The 21,794-nt window shown below is 44.6% G+C and overlaps 1 protein-coding gene across 1 annotated transcript in view; it reads left to right on the top strand.

The window, feature by feature from the left end:
• The window catches only part of GALNT10 (polypeptide N-acetylgalactosaminyltransferase 10), a 1,380,999-nt gene extending 1,360,234 nt beyond the window's left edge, over positions 1-20,765 (top strand). The window contains exon 12 of the mRNA XM_069653980.1: positions 19,277-20,765. Coding sequence (XP_069510081.1) covers positions 19,277-19,444 — 168 coding nt within the window. The 3' untranslated portion in view covers positions 19,445-20,765. The remainder of the gene's footprint in view (positions 1-19,276) is intronic.
• Positions 20,766-21,794: the final 1,029 nt, after the last annotated feature.

Raw genomic sequence — 21,794 nt, 5'->3', positions numbered from 1 at the left:
ATACCTACAGGTAATTGTGAAATGTATGGATGCTTGTGTGCTTGTTTGAATCTAATGCAGGCTGTGTGTATGTCAGACTGGTTGAGTTATTTTGTAGCTGTGTGTGCGCATGTGTTGTCTGTGTCTTGGCGTGTGCATGAATTCCATGAATGCATGCGTTTGTATCGTCGAAGAGAAAATAGAAATGAGCATTGCTCTGCCCCCGCCCCACCCCACTATAGTGGGGGAGACAGAGGAATGGTAATTTCTATTATGATCTCATCTTCCACTGAGCTCATGCAAGTTATGTACAGTGATCATTACTGGCACAGATTGTGGACTCTACTTCATGCAAGTGATATACTGTGACATTACTGACATAGAAAGTGAACAGAGCCTTTTGAAATTGCTGTCAAGTGCTTCAATGTACTGTTGGTGACATGTCATTTACTTTTATGTTTTAACCTAGAGAACCAATTGTAAATTGTATGGACTTTTACTACAGCTTTCTCAACCTGTGCTATTAAAATGAACAATTTGAGCACATTTCAAAAAAGTTTTTGGAGTTGGGTGTTATCCCTCCAAATCTCCCACACGTTTTTGGGCTCCTTCGCTACACCCAGTTTCAAGTACCAATTTGTAAAGATATTCAGGCCCCTCCACTGTAAATATTCCCCAGATGTGATTGCCTGTGAATTAGCAATTTAACAGATTTTTCTCATGTTACACAAGGGAACCAATTTTAAACTCACTTTATACGCCATTTTTCTCGAACTGTGCTGCAAAATGCACCATTTTTTTAACACATTTTAAAAGGTTTCTCCGGTGGAGGATTCTCCCTCTCAAGAACCCCCCATCCCCAAACATTAATAATTTTGGGCCCCCTTGCGGTTCTTTGTCTCGCTAATTCACATTTTGGGTAATATTTAGGTTCCTCCACTGTAACCATCCTGGTGCCACCTTTGAACCCATACATCCCCCAACCCCTCTTACCCCTTGGCCGCCACCAAAAGCTGCCTCTGCCACTTCATAATATGATAATATAAACTCCAATCACAATGGGAGAAAAGAGATGGTGTGGGGGTGAGAAGGCTCCAACTCTAGGACTTCTGAACGTAGACTCATTAAGTGCTATGGCACCTGTGTCTTTACAAATCTGTAGGACATCCCACTGAAAAGGCTGAGGGGCTTGGAATACAAGAATTGTTTTAACCTTTTTATTTTTCAAAGAAAAGTCAGTTTTTCATCTGTCAGCAAAGCTCCATTGTTCTTTTCTTGGGAAATTAGGTACTTCATAGAACTTTTCTAAATGTTCTGCTGCCCATTCTGTTTTAGTTTCTCGTCTGTTTTCCTGTCTCGCATCATCCTTTTGCTGCTTCTGCGGTTGGTTTGATGAAATGCCAAGAATTTTTCCTGGATGCTGACTCATTTTCTGCCACATAGTTAGCGGGGGAGACCAGTGTCAATCACAAAACAAAGGAGCTGTACAGATACCCAAGATCGCATTGCAAACATGTTACTTGTGAACATTATTTACCAATTGCACTTCCTCTGGACCAGTGCAAAAAAATAGGAAAGAAAATGACGATGGGTATTCATATATCTGTGAACACAAACAGACATTGATTACGTATGTCTGGTGGTGTTGTGGAAAATATTGAAAATAGAAGACATCATTTGTAATTCTTCTGAAACTTCAGAAGGCTGATTTGACTCCTGAAAGGCCCCATCCTACTTTTTAAATTGAGTCTATATTAATGGAGGCAGTTAACTCTGTATTGTCTTTTATTTTTGAATAATTAATCTACATATATGCCAAGTATGTCAATGTGGCAGTTTCCTTGCAATTTGTTTTTCTATGGCAAATGTGACGATTCATGGGATTCTGTCACTTCTCCCCACGGGGAAGCCCTTCCCTATGAGGTTAGTGAGGTAAAGTTGCTGCCCAATATTCCCCCTAGGGGTAGTAATAATCGGCAGGACCTCATAGGGAGAGCCTCCCCCCTGGGGGATAAGGACTACCTTTCCTCTATGGGACTCCCTCCTAAAGGCCATCCCTACCCCCTCACCCTTCTAAGGTATCAGCCCCTTAAGTCTCAATTTCGTTATTGTGATGCTGACCTATTCACAACACCCACCTTTTAATAGTACTGAGAAGATGAAGAATGAAAACTCTATAAAGAGTGCTTGTTGGTTGGCAGCCAATCATACTGAGACAAAGAAGAGTGAAAGAGGAGTTGAGATCAATCCACAAAGATAAATGAAAGACTTTGTTTACGCTTGGGAGGGACCAGCTGTACCTGGATAATGGAAAGAACTAACCTTTGAAGTAGAACGACCCTTGGCAATACGACTGCGGAGCAGAAGTGAAGCCAGACGTGAGAGACGCAAGAACCACGGTCGGGACGGAGAGTGGCCCATCCCGACCATACGAGTAACAGGGAGGCAAGCCGCAGACCAGGACTGAAGAAGAGCGGCTCCAGGCAGTGGTATGACCCAAGGGGGGTGGACCGGCTTATCCATAAACGACACTGACACCGCCAAAGCCTCAAAGGAAGAGGCATACCACCAGGAAGAAGACATTGACCCAGCCGTGTAAGTCCCACGGTGGAGAGAAGTGGTCTGGACCCCACAGGCAGACCGGGTGATGCTCACCCTCAAGACAAAAGGTAACTGGCATAGTGGGAGACCCGGCAGGGGGCCAGGATATAACCGCATCAAGGTTGTACCCCCTCGTCACAATGATGACCCCTTTCAAATTCAAGATAAGTACGGGGTGCAATCTCCCTTGTCACAGTGGTGACACAGAGAAACCACAGAGAAGAAGCACTCTGGAGGAGCCTTCCTTATTACAGCAGTAGGTCGCAAGATGAAAAAAGTCTAGAGTACAACATGAGTAATCTTCTCCATCATTGGATCTTTCATGGATTCACTTGCTGTGAATATTCCCTGTCATCAGGCTGGGAAACCCTGGTTACTTTGATTTAGTAATTTTCCTATTGAAAACCTTGACACCTTGAGTGTCCCATCAACGTCATTGTGGGTTCTTTTGGTCCCCACCAATAGGAGGTTGAGTGTATAGCTCTACCCCTGTAGCTTCCTCACAGATTTCAACCGTCTTTCGAGCTGGTGGGGTTCCTCTAGTTCATTTCTCATGAAGAAAATATTGTTCTACACAATCAAAATGTATTCAATTTATTCTACAACCGGAGCTTCTGACGACTCATCTACGGTCCAGTTTACGACTATGGAGCCCGCTGGACCGAAAAAGTCCTTTTCAGGCCCTGTGGCACTTGCGGCCTAAAAAACGTGCATGAAGGTGATAGGCATGCAGATTGTCTGTACTGCCTCTAACCGAACCAATCCCCGGAGGAATGTGAGATCTGCCAAGGCTTTTCACAAAAAACCCTTAAGGACAGAAACAGTCTCCTCATCTGTTGGCTTAATGAAGGAGCAATAGAGTATACCTTTCAGTCAATACTTAAGGTACAAGTGCATTATTTCAGAAAATCATGAAATACCACAAAAACTGAAGAAGAAATTTGAAAAGCAAGGATATGATCAAGCAGTCATTAATACTGGTGCAGAAAAAGCAGGCAACATCAGTAGACTTAAAGCATTGAAACCCAAAACACGTTAGTCTGTTGAGAAATTGGTATATGTGACAACATACTCCCAGCAAAGCACACAGATTAAGCAAATAATTGAAATTGGAAAACTTTAACACTAGACCCCATGATGGGGAGATTGTTTACTGAACCACCGTTATTTGCATATAACAAGAAGAAATCTGTAACAGAGCATCTTATCAAAGCTGCATTTGCTTACAAAAGAGACACGACTCAAGAGTACAGCGGCACCATTCTGTCATAACTGTAATAATTGCCATAATTTGATTAAGGGAAATAGTATCAATCATCCGCACAAGGGATATAAAATCAATCAACCTTTATCATTCCTCAACATGTGACTCCAAGAACGTAATTTACGGGATAAGATGTCCTTGTGGATTATACTATGTTGGTCTGACCACAAGGAAAGCAAAAACCAGATGCTCCGAACACGAATCCAATACTCGCATGGCATCTGACAAATCGCCAGAAGCACAGCATTTCATCAAACAGAGACACACCATCGCCCAAATCAGATTTATAATTTTGGAGCAAATCAGTACACTGAGAATAGACGGCAATCTAAACGGGTTGCTACTGCAACATGAAAACTATTGGATTGATCATCTTAATTCTATGTCCCCAATGGGATGAACATGGAGTGTGATCTAAGTTGTTTCCTGTAACAACTGAGAGGAACTCGTGAAGGCAAACACAAAATGTGTTTGCAAGACAACACAGCAATCAATTCCGATTTAATCACAATTTGAAAATTGTCACACCAAACTTAAACACAATTACAGATCGAATACTGTAAGAGTACTACATCATGTATGTACTGTAACGACAACAGCAACACACTCTATTGCAGCTTTACATCATAGATTTGTGTTCAACCGTCTATAGTCATACAGCATGTATGCAATTCAAACATGGCGCTCTGCTTGCACCGTCACAGCAGTATGTTTCGCATTTGCATCAGTGTTTAAACCCATGCGCGTGCACGCCAATCACCATAGTAACTGGAAACACAGCGAGCGGTGAACGCGAAGCAATGTAAGACTGCGGTGAGCCGGCACTAGGTAATAATATGAATTTATCCTGCCCTGCTCAGTCCAATTATCTCGGCAGTTGAAGAGATACATTATTGTATCTTTCCATTTGTGGTTGAATGTAAGGCTGTTTCGCGATTGCCATGAACATGAGAGAAACCAGACAATGTGGTTGCACTTTCTGAAGAAAAAAAAATGCAGAATCGGAAACCAGTGAACGCAGATGTTTATACTGCGACAATAAGGTACGACCATGTAGGAAGAAATATGTATTGTACTGCTAAATGTTAAAGGTATTTGTACTGCGCACTGTCACCAACGGAATTGGTCCCCAGGCGCTCTGGCGGATCTGCAAACAATAAGGTGGGATGGGTTAGTAGGTGAAGAGGGAATAGGATAGTGAGAGGAGTGGTGTTCTGTTGGCAGCTTCAACTCGGTATACACCGGGTGCTGAGCTTTGGTGCAGGTATTGGATCGGTGTCAGTCCGCGTGTGCTGTTGCTCCGGCTTATGTGGTGTTGCAGTGTTGTGAAGTGCGTGCGGCTTGTGGTGCGAGATATGGTTGTGTGAGTTTTTGGGTGAAATAGGTATGCAGAGTTTGAGGTTATATTGGTTAGTGGGTTACCTGACCTTTAGCCTGCTAACATTCACAACAGTTTTGTCTGAGTGTGGCACTTGTTGGTCTTCACAATCCCATCTAGATGCAGCGCCGACTGGTGTTCACAGTTCTAAGTGTGGCACATGTTAACATTCAAGTTTCATCTATGCGCTGGCCTGCTTTCCTTCAATCAAAGTCCTATCTAGATGCGACTCAGGCTTGTATTCACAATTCTATCTAAGTGTGGACATGCCAATACTCACAATTCCATCTAGATGCGATGCAGGCTAATGTTCACAATTCCACCTAGATGCGACGCAGGCTAATGTTCAGGATTCTATCTAAGTGTGGACATGCTAATATTCACAATTCCATCTAAGTGTGGACATGCTAATATTCACAGTTCTATGCAAGTGTGGACATGCTAATATTTACAATTCCATCTAGCTGCGACGCAGGCTAATATTCACAATTCTAAGTGTGGACATGCTAATATTTACAATTCCATCTAAGTGTGGACATGCTAATATTCACAGTTCTATCTAAGTGTGGACATGCTAATATTCACAGTTCCATCTAAGTGTGGACATGCTAATATTCACACTTCCATCTAAGTGTGGACATGCTAATATTCACACTTTCATCTAAGTGTGGACGTGCTAATATTCACAGTTCCATCTAAGTGTGGACGTGCCAATATTTACAATTCCATCTAGCTGCGACGCAGGCTAATATTCACAATTCTAAGTGTGGACATGCTAATATTTACAATTCCATCTAAGTGTGGACATGCTAATATTCACACTTCCATCTAAGTGTGGACATGCTAATATTCACAGTTATATCTAAGTGTGGACATGCTAATATTATGGCACGCTATGTCATTGGGAGGTAAGATAGAGTGACAGTGGTTTTCTGGAGTAGAGTAATTGCTCCACTCCCCACCCATGCCACACTCACAGTTTTTGTTGGTGTCTGTTGGCTGCTGGCTTCAAATGTGTCCAAATATTGTGAGTCATTCATTAAATGGGGATTCCTGCTCTTAGGTATACCCATCCACCAGGGTTACTTCGCACAGAAACAGCCCAGAAACCAGTTCATCGCCGATACCATTTTCTTGAGCTTACGTCAGTCTCTTTACATTGACTCTTGTTACAAGCCATCTATACCGAGGGCATTTGCATCGAAGTGAGCGTTTTCCAAATCTCAATTCTAAAGGTTTGTGCACTATAAAAACACAGGGCATAGAATTGGGACACAGTGTTATAATGTAACGACTGGTCCCACTTCTAGCCCATCTTTCATGATCAAACACATACAGGTTATTTTTACTTGCCTCCAGATCTTACTCTCGAACTTTGAGAGAAGACCAACACACAAGTTGACTTGAATTTATCTTGCTTCAGGCAGAAGGCTTTACTCCAACTTTGAATTACAAACTATGTTAATATGAGAAATTATAGTCACAAATAAACGTGTATATCTCTATTTAATTTTCAGAAATGTTTTAATTGTCCATAACTGATGCTAGGCAAGTAAGCCGTAAACGCGTCGCATAGAGACAGAGGCATACCTTGAAGTCACCAATGTTCATATCTGGATTTATTGCACACAAATGCGCTCTGAGCAATTCTATTCTCACCTAATATAATTTTATTTCGAAATTGTAATACTTGTATGATTTAATTCTTGTTATGTTGCAAGCACTTTGTTGTCTGAAGTGTACAATTCATTAGGAGGTGTGAATTAACTTTACAAATCTCGTTATTACCATGTTTGAGAATTTGTTTACTTAACATAAATGTTTCACTTTATTAAACATTGGGCCTCATTACAAGTGTGGTGGTACCCTTGCTGTTAAAACCGGCAGCATGCCGCCAAAAATAGCAATTTCTTTTTTTTTTCTTTGTTTTTCTTTTCTGACACCCGTGAATGGGCAATTACCGGGCCATTCAGGCCCTGCGTACCTGGTAATTGCGCATTCGCGGGCGCCGGAAAAAAATGCTCCCCATTCAGAATGGTGCCGGTGCATCCTACCTAGATGCTCTGGTTGCGGGTACCGGTACAGCCGCCAGGTCAGTCCTGGTGGGTGAGAAGGCACCAGCAAGCAGAACTCGTAGTTTGCCGGTCTGGTAACAATGATACCGGCAAGCTTACCGGTGCCATTGTTACCAGACCGGCAAACTTATAATGATGCGCATCGTATCTCTAATCTCGTTGAATCTATTTTAGCATTGGTTTTTCTCTATAAAGTGTGCACAGAGCTTAAGTTCCACCATAATAGATGGTACCCATTTCCCTTCTGTTAATGAAGGAGCATACCCGGCATCAGAAGCTGGTTCGTCGAGGAGTGGGAGAGTCACCACTCCCTCTGACAGTCACCATCAGTTCACAGATCCAAGTCTGCCGAGTCTTGGGCGAAGAAACAGAAACCAGGTAAGCCAAAATCATCCACGAACCACGATCAGGCCAAAAACTCCTCTCCTGTTTAAAAAAAAAAAAGCAGGTGGGGTTGAGGGGTCCCATTCTGGGTCTAAGCACTTATCAAAAATCACGTCGACGAAAACGCCATTGGAAAAAACGACGGATAAAGGCTCACGGCCGTCGACTAAAACCAGAAGGTCCTCTCTGACGACAGACCAACACAAGTCCAAGTCGTCCATGAAGATCCCATCTTCATCTGCAAAAAAGGAACACATTCGTCCTCAGTCTCGCAGATCCTCTTCGACGAAGCACCCTCCAACGACCAAATCATCGTCGACACCCACTCCGACAAGGAAATCGACGACATTGGGACATCACTCGTCGACGACCAAAAAATATGAATCGTCCGGGTGTAAGGCTGCACTGCCATCAACTCGGTCAACCACAATCACGACTGAAACCACAGAATTACCTATACAGGACAGTAAATCATCTGGCTAGGGAATAATAAAAACCCTAACCAGGGATCCTGTAGATCACAGACCTCTTCCTCTAAAGGTCTTTCCTATAAGTTACCCCGTCATCATGCCAGACCACATCTTAAAGCATGAAATCACTTCAGATTTTGGGACTCCAGCAGAGGAGTGCCCAGGCACGGACTCCGATCCTGAGGAAGGCAGGTCCCAACCTGATATTCAGGACAAACCCTCTGATTGCCTACCATCAAGAGAAAAAGAAATGCCTCTAAGAATGCACATACCACCTACTCTACCATCAACACCTTCAGGAATGGGAGATATGACTCCACAATACCCCCTTCTAAATCTGCAATCCTTGCTCTCCCTGCAAGTGATTTCTTCTCTACAATCACTGCTGGGACAACTCAATACCAGGCTTCCACCTCCTCAGACGCAGGCAGTGCATCTTTGCAGAAAAGACCAGGTTACGTCAGGTCAACAGCAATAAAAGGATAATTTTTTCCAGGAACCAAGACAAACGTCCAACAGCCCAATCTCCTCCTTGACCCCCACATGCACGTAGTCTGTGAATACGCAAACAAGAAGAGTGGGAACTAGTATATACAGACCAAGAGACATGTCCAAGGGACACACGCTCAACGGCCTCTTCATCTGGTCGCAGAGACGATACGTGGGACACGGATGCCCCGGATCAAGATGAACAAAGTAGTCCTGATCAACCCTCGCCCTCCAGATGACATTGGTGCTTTCCGCTCGATGATATCTAAGGCGGCGTGCCAGGAATTCGGTGCAACTCCTAAGGAAGAAAAGGACTGCTTTCTTTTTGACCACATGTGTAAGCGCAGAAAGGCTGTGTTTTCTATACCCATCCTAGATCACGTTTGGCAGGAGGGCCTTCACACTCTGAAACATCCATTTTCTGAACCGGTAATTAAAGGGAGTCTGGACAAAAAATGTAAGGCACCAGATACAACACCAAAATGTCTCGCCTCACAACCCTCTCCAGAGTCGTTGATCTCGGCGGCAGCAGGTCGCAAGGCTCGTACGCAACACAAATGCACCACTCCCCCAGACCATGAAGGCGGAAAAATTGATGCCTTCGGTAAAGTGCTCACCATCGGAGCAACAACAGTCAAAGCAGCTAATGCCCTTGCAATAGTTGCTCGCTACGATCGAGAGATGTGGCATCATTTGGAGCCTATATTCGAACACTTAATGGACCAACAGAGGAAAGATGTCATGACACTCTTGTGTGAAGGTGAGGAGGCCTCAAACCACAGGATCAACATCTCTGTGGATCTCGTTGAAACAGAATTTAAACAAATTGGCAATGGGGTATTCCTCAGAAGACAAGGATGGCTACTTTGCACCAATTTTCGGCAAGACGTACAACATAAAGTGGTTGACATGCCGTTTGAGGGGGAAAAAACCTGTTTGCGGACAAGATTGATGAGGCCCTCAAAACAATGAAAGCAGACTCCAATACTGCTAGATCTCTAACAACCTTGCATGGCAGAATGTCTTTTGGTTTCTTTCGAGGTGCCTCAGGTAATTCTAGATTCTCTTCCTCAAGGGACAACAAAAATTATGGCAGATCTGGATACTACTCTCAGGGATACAAGAGAGATTATCAGTCCTCCCAGTGGAACAGGGAGTATCACCAGGCACAGCGCAAACACGGATCAGCAACCTCTCGAAAAGGTAGGCAGAACAAGACCCAACAATGACTACCTCATGGGCACACAGGTGAGGGGAAATGTGGCGTTTTATCTCAACAAGTGACAAGCAATTACAAAAGACAGATGGGTGCTAGATGCCATCCAGCACTGCCACTTGTTGGAATTCAAACGTGCACATTCTGTTGCCTCCCACAAAGGTGTCACACCCTCACCTTCCAATAATACAATAGGAAGAGTGTCAAATGCTAAAGAAACGGGCAATCAAAAGGGTTTCTCAGTCGGCAAAGGGAAAAGGAGTGTACTCCAGGTATTTTGTTGTCAAGAAACCAGCTGGGGAAAGTGTCGTTCATTCCTGGGCTTGCGAAAGCTAAACAAAAACATCAAAAAACAAAAGTTCAAGATGGCCACACTTCAGGACATCATAAAGGCTGTACAATCCCATGAATATCTGGCGCTGCTAGACCTCAAAGATTTTTACTTTCACATCCCGATACATCCAAGGCACCGAAAGTATCTCAGATTCAAGGTCGGCGAAAGCCACTAACAGTTGCGAGTACTTCCGTTCGGCCTTAAATCAGCCCCCAAGACTTTCACAAAATGCCTAGCACCAGTGGCAGCTTTTCTCAGAAAACAGGGCCACCACGTCTACCCATAACTAGATGAAGGGTTGGTTCGAGGTCCAACATATCAACAAAGCACAGTTTCTCTGAGACAAACGGAAGCTCTTATGCAAAAAACTGGGATTTGCAATAAATCACACCAAATCTTGCACAGTTCCTTCAAAAGGTTTGGTATTCCTCACAGACCAAAGTCTCGTCAAACCCTCATCAGACAGAGTGTAAAAATTAACCCTGTCAATGTCCTTCACCCCAACAAGCTAATCACAGTGTGTAAATACATGGCTCTACTAGGGACCATATCGTCCTGCATTCCACTAATGCCTAACTGCAGGCTGAACATGCGACCAGTACAAAGGTTTCTAGCCACCAGATGGTCCCAAAAACCCGGGTCCTGGACAGACAAAATTATCATCACTCGGACTCTCTCCAACACACTAAAATGGTGGACAGTCCCACACAACATCTCAAAGGGGATGCCCCTTGTAGAACCCAATTACCATCTCACAATCGTTACCAACGCTTCCCTGGCAGGGTGGGGATCTCACCTAGACAAACACGAAGTCAAAGACCTGTGGACCCCGAAAGAATCCGTCCTCCACATAAATGTGCTGGAACTGCGTGCAGTACATTGGGCACTAAAGTCTTTCCTCCCACTAATCAGGAATTCAGTTGTGCGAGTCCTCATGGACAACACAACCACAATGTTTTATCTGCGAAACAAGGCGTAACGCGGTCAAACGCCCTGTCTCAAGATGCACTGGGCCATTCACAACAACATTCTGTTGCAAGTCTTCCACCACCTGGGTATACACAGCAAACAAGCAGACACCCTCAGCAGGGATGCATCACAATCCCATGAATGGCAACTTCACGGCAACCAAGCATCCAAAATCTTCTCGACATGGGGTCATTCTCCTCTGGACCTCTTCACCACTCCGACCATCAAGCAGTGCATGAAGTTTGCGAGCAGGATCCCACATCCTGACTCTCAGGGGGATGCATTCTCGTTCCCATTGACCGGCATGTTCGCTTATGCGTTCCCTCCATTCCCTCTTATCAGGCAAACAATCCAAATGATACGGAAATAGCACTGCAAAATAATTCTGGTAGCACTGTACTGGTATTTGAATTTTACATTTCAAGTGAAACGGGCTACTCAAGTAAGTGCTTTTTTGTATATATCTAGAGATTGTTTTTTAAAAAATCTCTTGACTAGTGTAAGTAGATCTGGTTATCAAATATTGAAGTTAAAAGTAGCTGTTTGTAAGAAAGACCCTGAATAGAAACAATATACGAATGCGGTGTCAGTAGTTATCACGTGTATAACAGACATAATTAAGCTCTGAAATGCGAGCACTGTGAGGTACACGGTAGAGTTAGTGCCGCTTAGAAAAAACTATAGAGTGAGGCTTCTCACCTTAGTATAAAGCATATAATTTAAACCATTTCCTGTTTGGAATCAAATCAAGGCGAAGACTACAGAACTAACATTTGGCTTATCTTTATTTCTGCAAAAGATTTTGAAATTATCATTTGAAATGCATACATTTTTTCTTAACTGGAAACATAGTCTTGTTTTCTGCAGAGCGCGAAAAACCCTTTACGGTCTAAACATTCAAATACGTTTATTCACTTCCCCTTACAGTCTAGGGGTAATAGACTTTAGTTTCGCTGACCTGCATCTATTACATATGTACATATTGAGGAGCCCCGGAATCAGCCAAAGACTGTATTTATTAGATGTAGCACTGTACTGGCACAGACCGGATTCTCGGACCCCCTTCAGTTAGCGGCAAACAATCCAATCCATCTGGGATCTCACGCCATTCTTCTATCGCAGAACGACACGGTGATTCTACATCACGACCCGGGCTCCCTCAAATTAACAGCGTTGCTCCTGATCATGCAGAATGTGGCCACTTAAACATCCTGCAAGACTGCCAGTGCATTCTAGCTGCAGCCAATGCTCGGTCCACTAACATTTCCTACAACCACAAATGGAAAAGGTTCTGTACGTGGTGTGCCCAACAGCCCAACCTTCAACCACTAACCATAAAACCTCAACAGGTTCTTCCCTACCTTCTCTTGGTGAAAGAAGGTCTATCGATCTCCTCTATAAAGGTGCACTTGGCTGCAATCTCTAGATTCACAAGGAAAAGAGTATCACCTCTGCTCTACAATGACTGTATACTCAAACACTTCCTAAAAGGGCTCTTTTGTACTTTTCTGCCAACAAAAAAGATTCCACCGGTATGAGCCTGAATCCTGTCCTCGCCGGTCTCATTAAGACTCCTTTCGAGCCTCTATCAACAGCACACATCGAATCTTAGACCTGGATAGTGGCATTCTTAATAGCTGTTACATCCTCTAGATGAGTTATGGAAATACAGGCTTTGGTGGTGGACCCTCTGGTCTACGATTCGTGAAGGACATGGTATTCCTTTCCACCAATCCTCATTTCATCCCAAAAGTGCCGTCAGAGTTTCACAAGAATGCAACCATAACTCTGCCTGCATTCTTTCAAAAGGCCATTTCACCAGCGGAGAGAGCCCTGCACTCACTAGATGTGAAAAGGGCGTTAAAATATTATCTGGACAGGACAAAATTATTTTTGGGCAACAAAACAGCTCTTTGTCACCTTTGGCACCTCGAACAAGGGAAAAGCCATCTCAAAACAAGGCATAGCAAGATGGATGGATACCCTCAATTATTTCCTTCTGCCACACAAAGGCCAACATGCCTCTGCGAGCAGCGGCTAGAGCACATTCTACAAGGGCTGCAGCCGCCTCAGCGGCCCTCTGATCCGGAGTGCCCATCAAACATATTTGCCAGGGGGCAACATGGGCAGTGCCTCAAACATTTACCAAGCAGTGCTGCCTACAACAGCAGCATGCTGAAGACGTGCAGCTAGGACGGGCAGTCCTTCAACGGCTGTTCCAGTAAGTAAGCCGTACAGCTTCCGGGGTATTTTCTTGTACTTGTGTATGTATACTACTGGCATGAGCGCAGAAAAATGCAAACATTTCTAATTTTTGTTTGTCTGGTTTATCTCCTAACATGTATACTGCTACAAAATCTATTCACAGCATGTGAATCCATGAAAGATCCAATGCTGGAGACGGGAGTAGTTTCTTACCTGTACCTCCACTTCTCCGGCGTTGGTATCTTTCATGGATTCACACGCGCCGTCCAGCCTCCCCCCTCCAGTCAAACATCCTCTAAAGGGGTTATCCACCCAGCTCGAGTGGTTCAAATCTGAGGGGAAGCTGCAGGGGTGGAGCTATACACTGGACGTCCTATTGCTTGGGACCAAAGGCACCCACAAAGACATTGATGTGACACTCGGGGTGTCAAGTCTTTCCATAGGAAAATGACTAAATCAAAGTAACTGGGGTTTCCCAGCCTGACAAGGAATATTCACAGCATGTCAATCCATTAAAGATACCACCGCTGGAGAAATGGAGTTACAGGTAAAAAACTACTCCCTTCATAGTCACAGTGATGACAGTGAAGTTAATAAAGAGTGCCTCGGGAGTACTCTCCCTCGGCACAGTGATTACATTAACAGCTGTTCTTTGTAAAGTTTTCTGCGGCCAGGGGGAAAAGCGCAGCTCCTTGTCTGCTCCATCCCACGCCTCAATGGCCCAGTGGCGAACATGCTGTCACAGCTAGTATATATTGAGGCGCTGTGACCTCAATTCCTTTTTTCCATGCATTCTGTTCGCTATCAGGAACACGATCATCAAGATTTTCAAATTTCCACAACACCATGCCCAACCCTGCAAAGGCCTCGGGTTACAAGCCGTGCATGGATTGCCGCTGGTGGATGTTTGTATCGGATGCAGCAAGGACCATGACGCCCAGGACTGCGGATCATGCCAGTCCATTCAACCGAAGGCCCTACAAGAACGGGCAATGAAGATCTTTGCCTACGTCCACCAGGTCAGAAGTGATCTCATTCAGGGTCGCACAGTGTGGATTGCATTCTGGAGAGCAGTCGCCTCTGTGCAAGGAAAAGGAGGATGACAAGAAGCACCCCAAGAGATCCAACTACCCAAGCGGATCCTCACACTGGCATTCTTATGCATAAGGGGCGAGGCGGTGGCGGCCCTCTGCAATGTGCTCAATGAAGCGGGGGACCAGGTGCCCTTTAGGTTAGAACCTTTGGTCTCGAGGAAAGAGGGACTTCCCGGAGGAGTTCTATGAGGTAGGTGAAGATGTCCAAGGACTGGCCCTCCGACCAACAGCAGGCCACTTGTCTGGAAACCTCCCCTGAACTGTACATTCTTCCGGCACCCACTCTTGTTAAACTTCATGTGTCTTTTCAGAAACTGATGCCTACGGTGATCCTGTGCTTATCTGCTCTGTGTAGGCCCAAAATTCAGTTTGAGTTGAAGAACATCCTGGACGAAGGCCCTAAAAGGGAGACTCTGCTACCATTCAATGTAGCAGTGGCGGCCCCGGGGGCCGTGTTAGGTTAGAGGTGTAGGAGATGCCCACCTCTACACCTGTGGTTGACAGTGTATTGCCTGGCAAGAAAGCCTTGTCCTGCCCCTTGGATCCAATCTTGTTGTCCCCTCATGCCTCCCCTGAGACTTAGTGGTGCAGACTGCGAACTTGGAATCATGCACCTTTTCTCCTCTTCCTTCTAATCTGAAGAGTAAAAGGCTGAACGACTGGGGGAGGAAAGTTTTTGCATCGGCAGCCTCGCCCTTTGTGCAATTACTGCCTCTTGCACCCTGGCAAAGTTCTCGTTTGGTCTCTGGTCTGCTGTGGCCAATGTAGCTGAGCCCATCCCTGAGTGGGATGACTTCTGGTCAATGGTAGGTGATGGCAGGAAGCCTCTCATCAGATCTTATATTCGGTACTGAATATGGCTGAATGTGTCGGCAGAGCCATGGTCACAAGAACGGTGGTAAGGCATCACTCCTGAATGTGGACGTCTTGGTTTGAACGCAATGTCTAGGCTAAACTCTTGGACATGCCCTTTGATGGACAGAACTTGTTTGAGGAAAAGGTTTCAGTCATCAAAGGTGACTGCGAAGTCCTTGGGCCTAGCCATGCAACAACCTTCCCTCAGGCTCCTATATCCCATGTGGTTGAGGCCAAATATCCCTGGGAAGGCTGCACGCCAGGAGATAGGAGTAGATGTGCCCCAAAGAAGGAGCGGCGTCTTCCACTGTCTCTTCAATGCCACAAGGCAAAAAACCTAATTTTCAGGTCGGCTCGGAATAGTCCAGGATCATGTCTGACGCTTCAGCCTTGCAGGTCATCCGACAGGGCTACTGTCTCATATCTGTGCAACAGTCCCTGGACCATGGCCCTCAATCTAACCCCCTTGCTTTGGACCCCATGCTCTTTGAGGATGTTCGCCACCTTCTCAAAGAGCGCAGTAGAGCTGGTGCTGCACTCAGAAAGAGAAATGGATTGGTATTCCACCTCCTTTCTAGTGCCAAAGGAGGGTGGGGAGGGAGGGGGTTGCATCCCATACTGGATCTTCGGCTGCTGAATTTGTTCCTGCACAATGACAAATTGAGGATGGTTACTCCATCCGAGATCCTGCAAGCCCACGATCTGCTGGACTGGTTGGTATCACTGGACCTTCAGGATGCCTACTTCCATGTGCCTATCCATCAGAAGCGCAGGAAGTACCCAAGGTTCGTGGTGGGCCACCATCACTGCCAGTTCAAAGTCCTACCTTCAGTTTTTCCTCAGCTTCCAGGGTTTTCACCAAACTGCTAGCAGTGATGGTGGCTGCCTCAGGAGGGAAGGCATTCTGGTTTTTCCCTACCTGATCGACTGACTCGTCCGAGCTCGCTCCCCAGATCTGGTATCGGAGCACCTACTCCGCACATGCACTCTACTGCACAGCTTGGACTTTAACTTGAACTTCAAAATGTCTCTGGTTTCGCTGTCCAAGTGTCTGATTTATCAGAGCAGTCTTGGACACTCTCCAGGGCAGAACATTCCTGACCGAGGACAGAGTAGTGAACATCTTTCAGATGGTCAATGTCCTCCATTCCCAGACCCAAGTCCCTGCCTCAGGCTTTCAGCGCCTCCTATATCCTAGTAGTACCGGAAGTGAGGCTGCCCATGAGATTTCTTTAGTGGCTCCTCCGTTGCTAATGGTTTCAATTTCAGGGACACATATTGGACCTTCTATAGGTCTCGGACCAGGTGGCTCACTATCTGGCGTGCTGTTGGAGAGCACTTGATGAGAGGCGTGTTTAGTGGTTCCTAGTCATTGCATCGAATGCCAAAGCATTGAATGCCTTACCATAGAAAAGAAAGCATAGAAAAAAAAAGCATCAAATGCATTTATTTTTTTTTTAATTGGGGGTCCGCCCAGGCCCCTTTTTCTTAACCCCAAAAACCCATTATAATTTAAAGAAACCCTATACCATTGAAAAAAAATGCATTCAATGCTTTTTTTTTCTACGGTAAAGCATTCAATGCAAAGACTAGATACCTGTTTTAGTCAACCCTAGCCCCAGGTGACGGTGGTCACAGACGCATCTGACAGGTTGAATTACTCACCTGTTGAATCTGAGAGTGAGTGGACTGTGTTCTCCCTCAGAGTCCCGGGAACACATCACTTTGCTGGAAATGAGGGCGCTCAGGATGGCCCTGGTCGCCTTCCTCCCCTCTGTGAAATGCAAGACTGTACTGATCCTGATGCCAACACTTTGGCCCTGCATTACCTTAACAAACAAGGTGGTTTGGTGGTCCTTTCCTCTATGCAAAGATGCAATGACAATGTGGTTCTGGACTCAGCAGAACAGTGTCTCTGATGGCAGCCCATCTGGCCGGAAGAGAGAATGTCACGGCGGATGCCTTGAGCAGATAGATTTCGGCCTCCGAGTCAGAGCTTTGCCAGGAATTTCTGGAAGAGATCTTCTCCTTTTAGGGAACTCCTCAAGTAGACCTCTTTGCTTCCAGTGTGAACCGGAAGTGTGAGTTGTTCTGCTCCAGGGGAGCTATGGCAAAAGCACTGACCATGTTGATCCTGATAGCTCCAGGCTGGACACGGAGGACATGGTATCTAGAGGTGCTGGACATGTCCCTCTGTCCTCCTTGCCACCTTTCGAGGAGAGTTGACTTTCTCTCCCAATCGGAGTTGTGGGTTTCCCACCCAAACCTCATCAGCCTGAACCTTCATGATTTGCTACTGAGATACAAAGAGTGGGACGTGTCAGACGATGTCTTTGATGTGCTCCTTTCAGCTCGGACACCCGCCACAAACTCTATTTATGCCTGCAGATGGCATACATTTTTGGCTTGGTGCTGGCAGCGGGATCCGGACCCTTATCCTGTCTGTTGTCCCCGGTTTGGGATTTTTTGCTGTGCTTGTCCCGGGCAAGCCTGCAGATTGACACTGTTAAGGGATACCTCACCCCTATTTTGGTTTTCCTCGATGCCCGTTTGTGGTTCTGGCATTGGATTTGCATTTGCCGTTGACATTCCTTATGGGAGCTCAGTTTGAGCCCCTCCATGCCTTTCGTATTCGATTGCTCACTCTTACAGTGATTTTTCTGGTTGCCATAATGTCAGCGGGACTGGTGAGTGAATCCAGGTGTTCGATTACACCTCCTGGTTTGGATTTCTCCAAAGAGAAGGTGACTTTGAGAGTGAGACCCTCTTTTATTTCCAAAAGTGGTCTTGAATGTTCACATCTCTCAAAAGATCCATCTTCCTGTGTTTTCTTTTTTTCCCTCTTCCATCTTCTAAATGCAGAGGGACGATTCCATCGGCTGGGCCCGGTGCGGAACCTCAGAAACTACGTCTCTCGAGAGAAACAAGCTCTTCATTGGTTACGTTGGAGCTTGTGCTGGCAGGGCTGTGACTAAACAGACCCTGTCAACGTGGATCATTCTCTGCATCTCATAATGCTATTATCTGCCTGGGAAGGATGTGCATGAGGGTCTAACAGCTAGTTCTAACAGAGGAGTAGATGCCACCTCTACCCTGCAGAGGGGATTCCCTGTCCTGGACATCTACCCGTTAGCGATGTCGGTGTCTCTGCACATTTTACTGCTCGGATTTCCTTTCAGGCTGGATGCTCATTTTGGTAGGGCAGTCCTTGAGGGTTTTCTGGTCTAGGTGGTGTCCTTGCTTTCTATCCCTGCTCCAGATGTTCATATAGATGAGGAATCCATGGGAGAAAGGAATCCATTAGTAGAACAAATTACTTAACCTCTCAGTAATGTTCTTTCTGATGGATGCTCCTCCCATGGATTCTTCCTCACCCTCTCTACCTACCCCTCTTGGCGGATAGTCGGCACACCAACAGTTCTGGCCTCCTTCAGCATTAGGGAGCTAGGGAAAAAGAGCGCAACTGGGGTCACGGCGTGACACCTCAATATATACTGGCCCTAACTTCCTGCCTGGCATAGGGCACATACAGGTGTTCGACGGAGCTGCGCTGCACTCCTCCATGCATATTTTTCTAAAGAACAGTTGTGCTACGGATATGATATCATAGATTATGAATACATAGGGGGAGCATCCATCAGCACAAACGTTACCCGGAGGTAAGTAATTTGTTCTTCTCTATCTCAGTACAAGATGTCCATCCTTATTTTGTCTGCCTTTCAAAAATAAACTAAAATTACTTTTTGTTTTTGCCATTTTCCTCACATAATGGCCCCAATAAAAAGGCAGCACCTGCTAAGGTGGATAAACTAAAATTGTTGTGCCGTTTGTACCAGTATCCTACATCAGACATAACGTGAAAAAAGTGTTCACAGTATTAACAATTTCTTGTCGCACAAATGCATTTTTTTTTCTCATTGTGGTCCTTGCACCAGTTAATTTGTTCTGATTTCCTTACCACAGGACAAGACCCTTTTCCACCCAGTCAGCAGCAGCTGCATGGACTGCAGTCCATCTGATCACAAGGTCTTCATGAATGACTGCAAACCTTCGTCTGCAACTCAGCAATGGATATTTGAATACACAAACCACACAGTCCTACAGAGTTTTAACAGGAACCAGGACTTGTAGTCATGCTAAATAGAAAAATATATATTTGAAACTATATTTTTATTGGAGAGGGAATGATGCAAACTAAAGAGATTTTTTTAAAAACTTTTGTCAGGGGAAGTATCTTGGTGTGTGAATAACAGTCGGGACCTTTATTGTAAGGATACTATATCTAATTACTCTATAAATCTCACATACTTTTCAGTTGAAGTGCACAGTACTTGTTGGGCATTTCGAGAGGCAGAGCTTTGTTTTCAGCTTGTCTTCTTCCAGCACATTGATGACGTCATGAGTGTGACAAGCAAGACCCGAGGTGGAACAGCACATCATAATGAGCAGGAACTAAGTCACACAGTGCCTTTTGTGCAGCATGTTTGAATTTGAAGCAACCCCAAAGGTGCTTTCCCTAACAGGAGAGCCAAGCTTCTTTCTGCTGCAGTGTCACTCTGTCAGCTAATATTTGTGTGTTTGCGTGCGCGCGCAAAGCTGCAGGTTATCAACTATTGAAAACCACATGTGAACTGCAGAGAATGTATGCCAAGAATTCAGTGCGGTTTTCTTTAGAACGAATCGGACACATCTTATTTTTGCTACTCTAGGAAATATGTGCCTCCTATTGGAGGCAAAGCGCATATGAGACTTGCCATATCTTGGTTCCTATAATAGGAAGAAGGTAAGTGTGAGTTTTGGCAACCCCATAATTTAAGTATGTACTTGAAGGGAATGTTCCTAACTGGAGACTAAGAATTAAATTACCATAATTGCTGGCAGAAAAGTTGTCCAACTTTAAAATACTTTGTGTACCTCCGAACCCCTTGATTCTGTTGTTTCTTTGGGGACTAGATCTTTTAAGTGCCTAATGTCCTAAACCATTGACAGCATTTTACAGGAAATCGTGTAAATAAATGGGAATATATATTTATATTTGAGCAGAGTTTTTAAAGAACAGGAGGAAGGATTGAGCAGTGCTGAGTGGAATACATTTTCAAGTAGTTCATTGGCCACTGCAGACCTTTTAAAAATATCAGAAATGTATTTAGTAAAAATTGTGAGCTTGAATTGTAACATGAACTAAGGAGGAACTTATAGATTTTATGTATTTGAGAAACATTAAATAAAAGGGTGCTTTAAAGATGAGGACAAACTGTTCTGTGTGTGGGTAAACCATCTGGTTCAGGTAGGTCCTATCTCCCCATTCTTTGTTGCCTCTATTTGTTACATTTCATTGGTTCTCCTATAAGAATGCCTTACACACTCGTTTAAGATGTTTGGTAAGCACTTTGTACCCGACTAAGATCCCTGAATGTCTCCTATGACATTAAACGCTTATTTTGCAACATGATTCACAAATTGTCAAAAACCTCATTGACCCATTGAGTGGGTAACTATTATCATTTGCTAGCATTCTAAAGCAGCATATCATCCGTGGGCTTGCTCCATTTCCAAGCACTCTAAACAAGTTTGCGAAAGATTTCCTTACAATTTAGTTGTAAACAGCAAATGCTGAAAAGTATACCATTACATAGTGCCTTGTTGAAACATTTACATGTGCAAGAGGTTGCCAAACTGTCATGACCATCTTTCTCTTATTGTGGTACAATGCCGAAATCCAGGAGGTATAGCTGCCCTTCTTGCTAACATCAACTAACTGAATCCTAGGTAGGTATTTCTGCATTAGCACCAAAACAAGCCTTTATGGGCATATGAAGTACATAAAGTAGGGATTTTTTTCAACTCGATATGATTGGCATTGCAAATATCATCAGACCCTTGCTGCAGCTGTTGCGCAAGGGTACACTTTCACAGAGATCTGTGAGCCAGAGAACAGTCAATCCATAATGATCTTTAAAACATGTATTGCATTTTAAAAAGTATTGCACTGCAATAATTGATGACAAAATCAGATAATTATTCTATACTCACCTTGAAGTATGATAGGAAATACTGAATAAACAGACTGGTGATCCATTGACATATAACGTATGCCATTGAGTAGGGGGCTGTCGTGCAGGACATTTCTCATTTATGGTAGCTCACATCAAAGTCAATTGCTCTGTACAAGGGCCTTGGACCTTTTAAGACTACGTCACAGAAATTGATCTCATGGAGTAATAATTCTAATAGGACAGAGGGAAGCATTGCTTTTCTTTCTAAACTCTGCAGCAGCAAGGAATACATTTCCCAGAAAAATTGAAGGAAATATGTAGTTGAAAAAATGTCTGCAAACTTGATCCCATGGCTGTGCACTCTAGCCCAGTTTATAACTGAGTGTCCTGGCTTGTCTCCTCCTCTTTCTTTGATGTGAAAATTACAACAGTTGGACTTCCCTGCTGGTCCAAACATTATTCCCACACTCCACAACACAAGATAC

Source organism: Ambystoma mexicanum, chromosome 3q, assembly GCF_040938575.1.
Source record: "Ambystoma mexicanum isolate Mex_15411 chromosome 3q, UKY_AmexF1_1, whole genome shotgun sequence".
Taxonomy (NCBI): domain Eukaryota; kingdom Metazoa; phylum Chordata; class Amphibia; order Caudata; family Ambystomatidae; genus Ambystoma; species Ambystoma mexicanum.
This window is presented reverse-complemented; position numbering and strand designations above follow the sequence as displayed.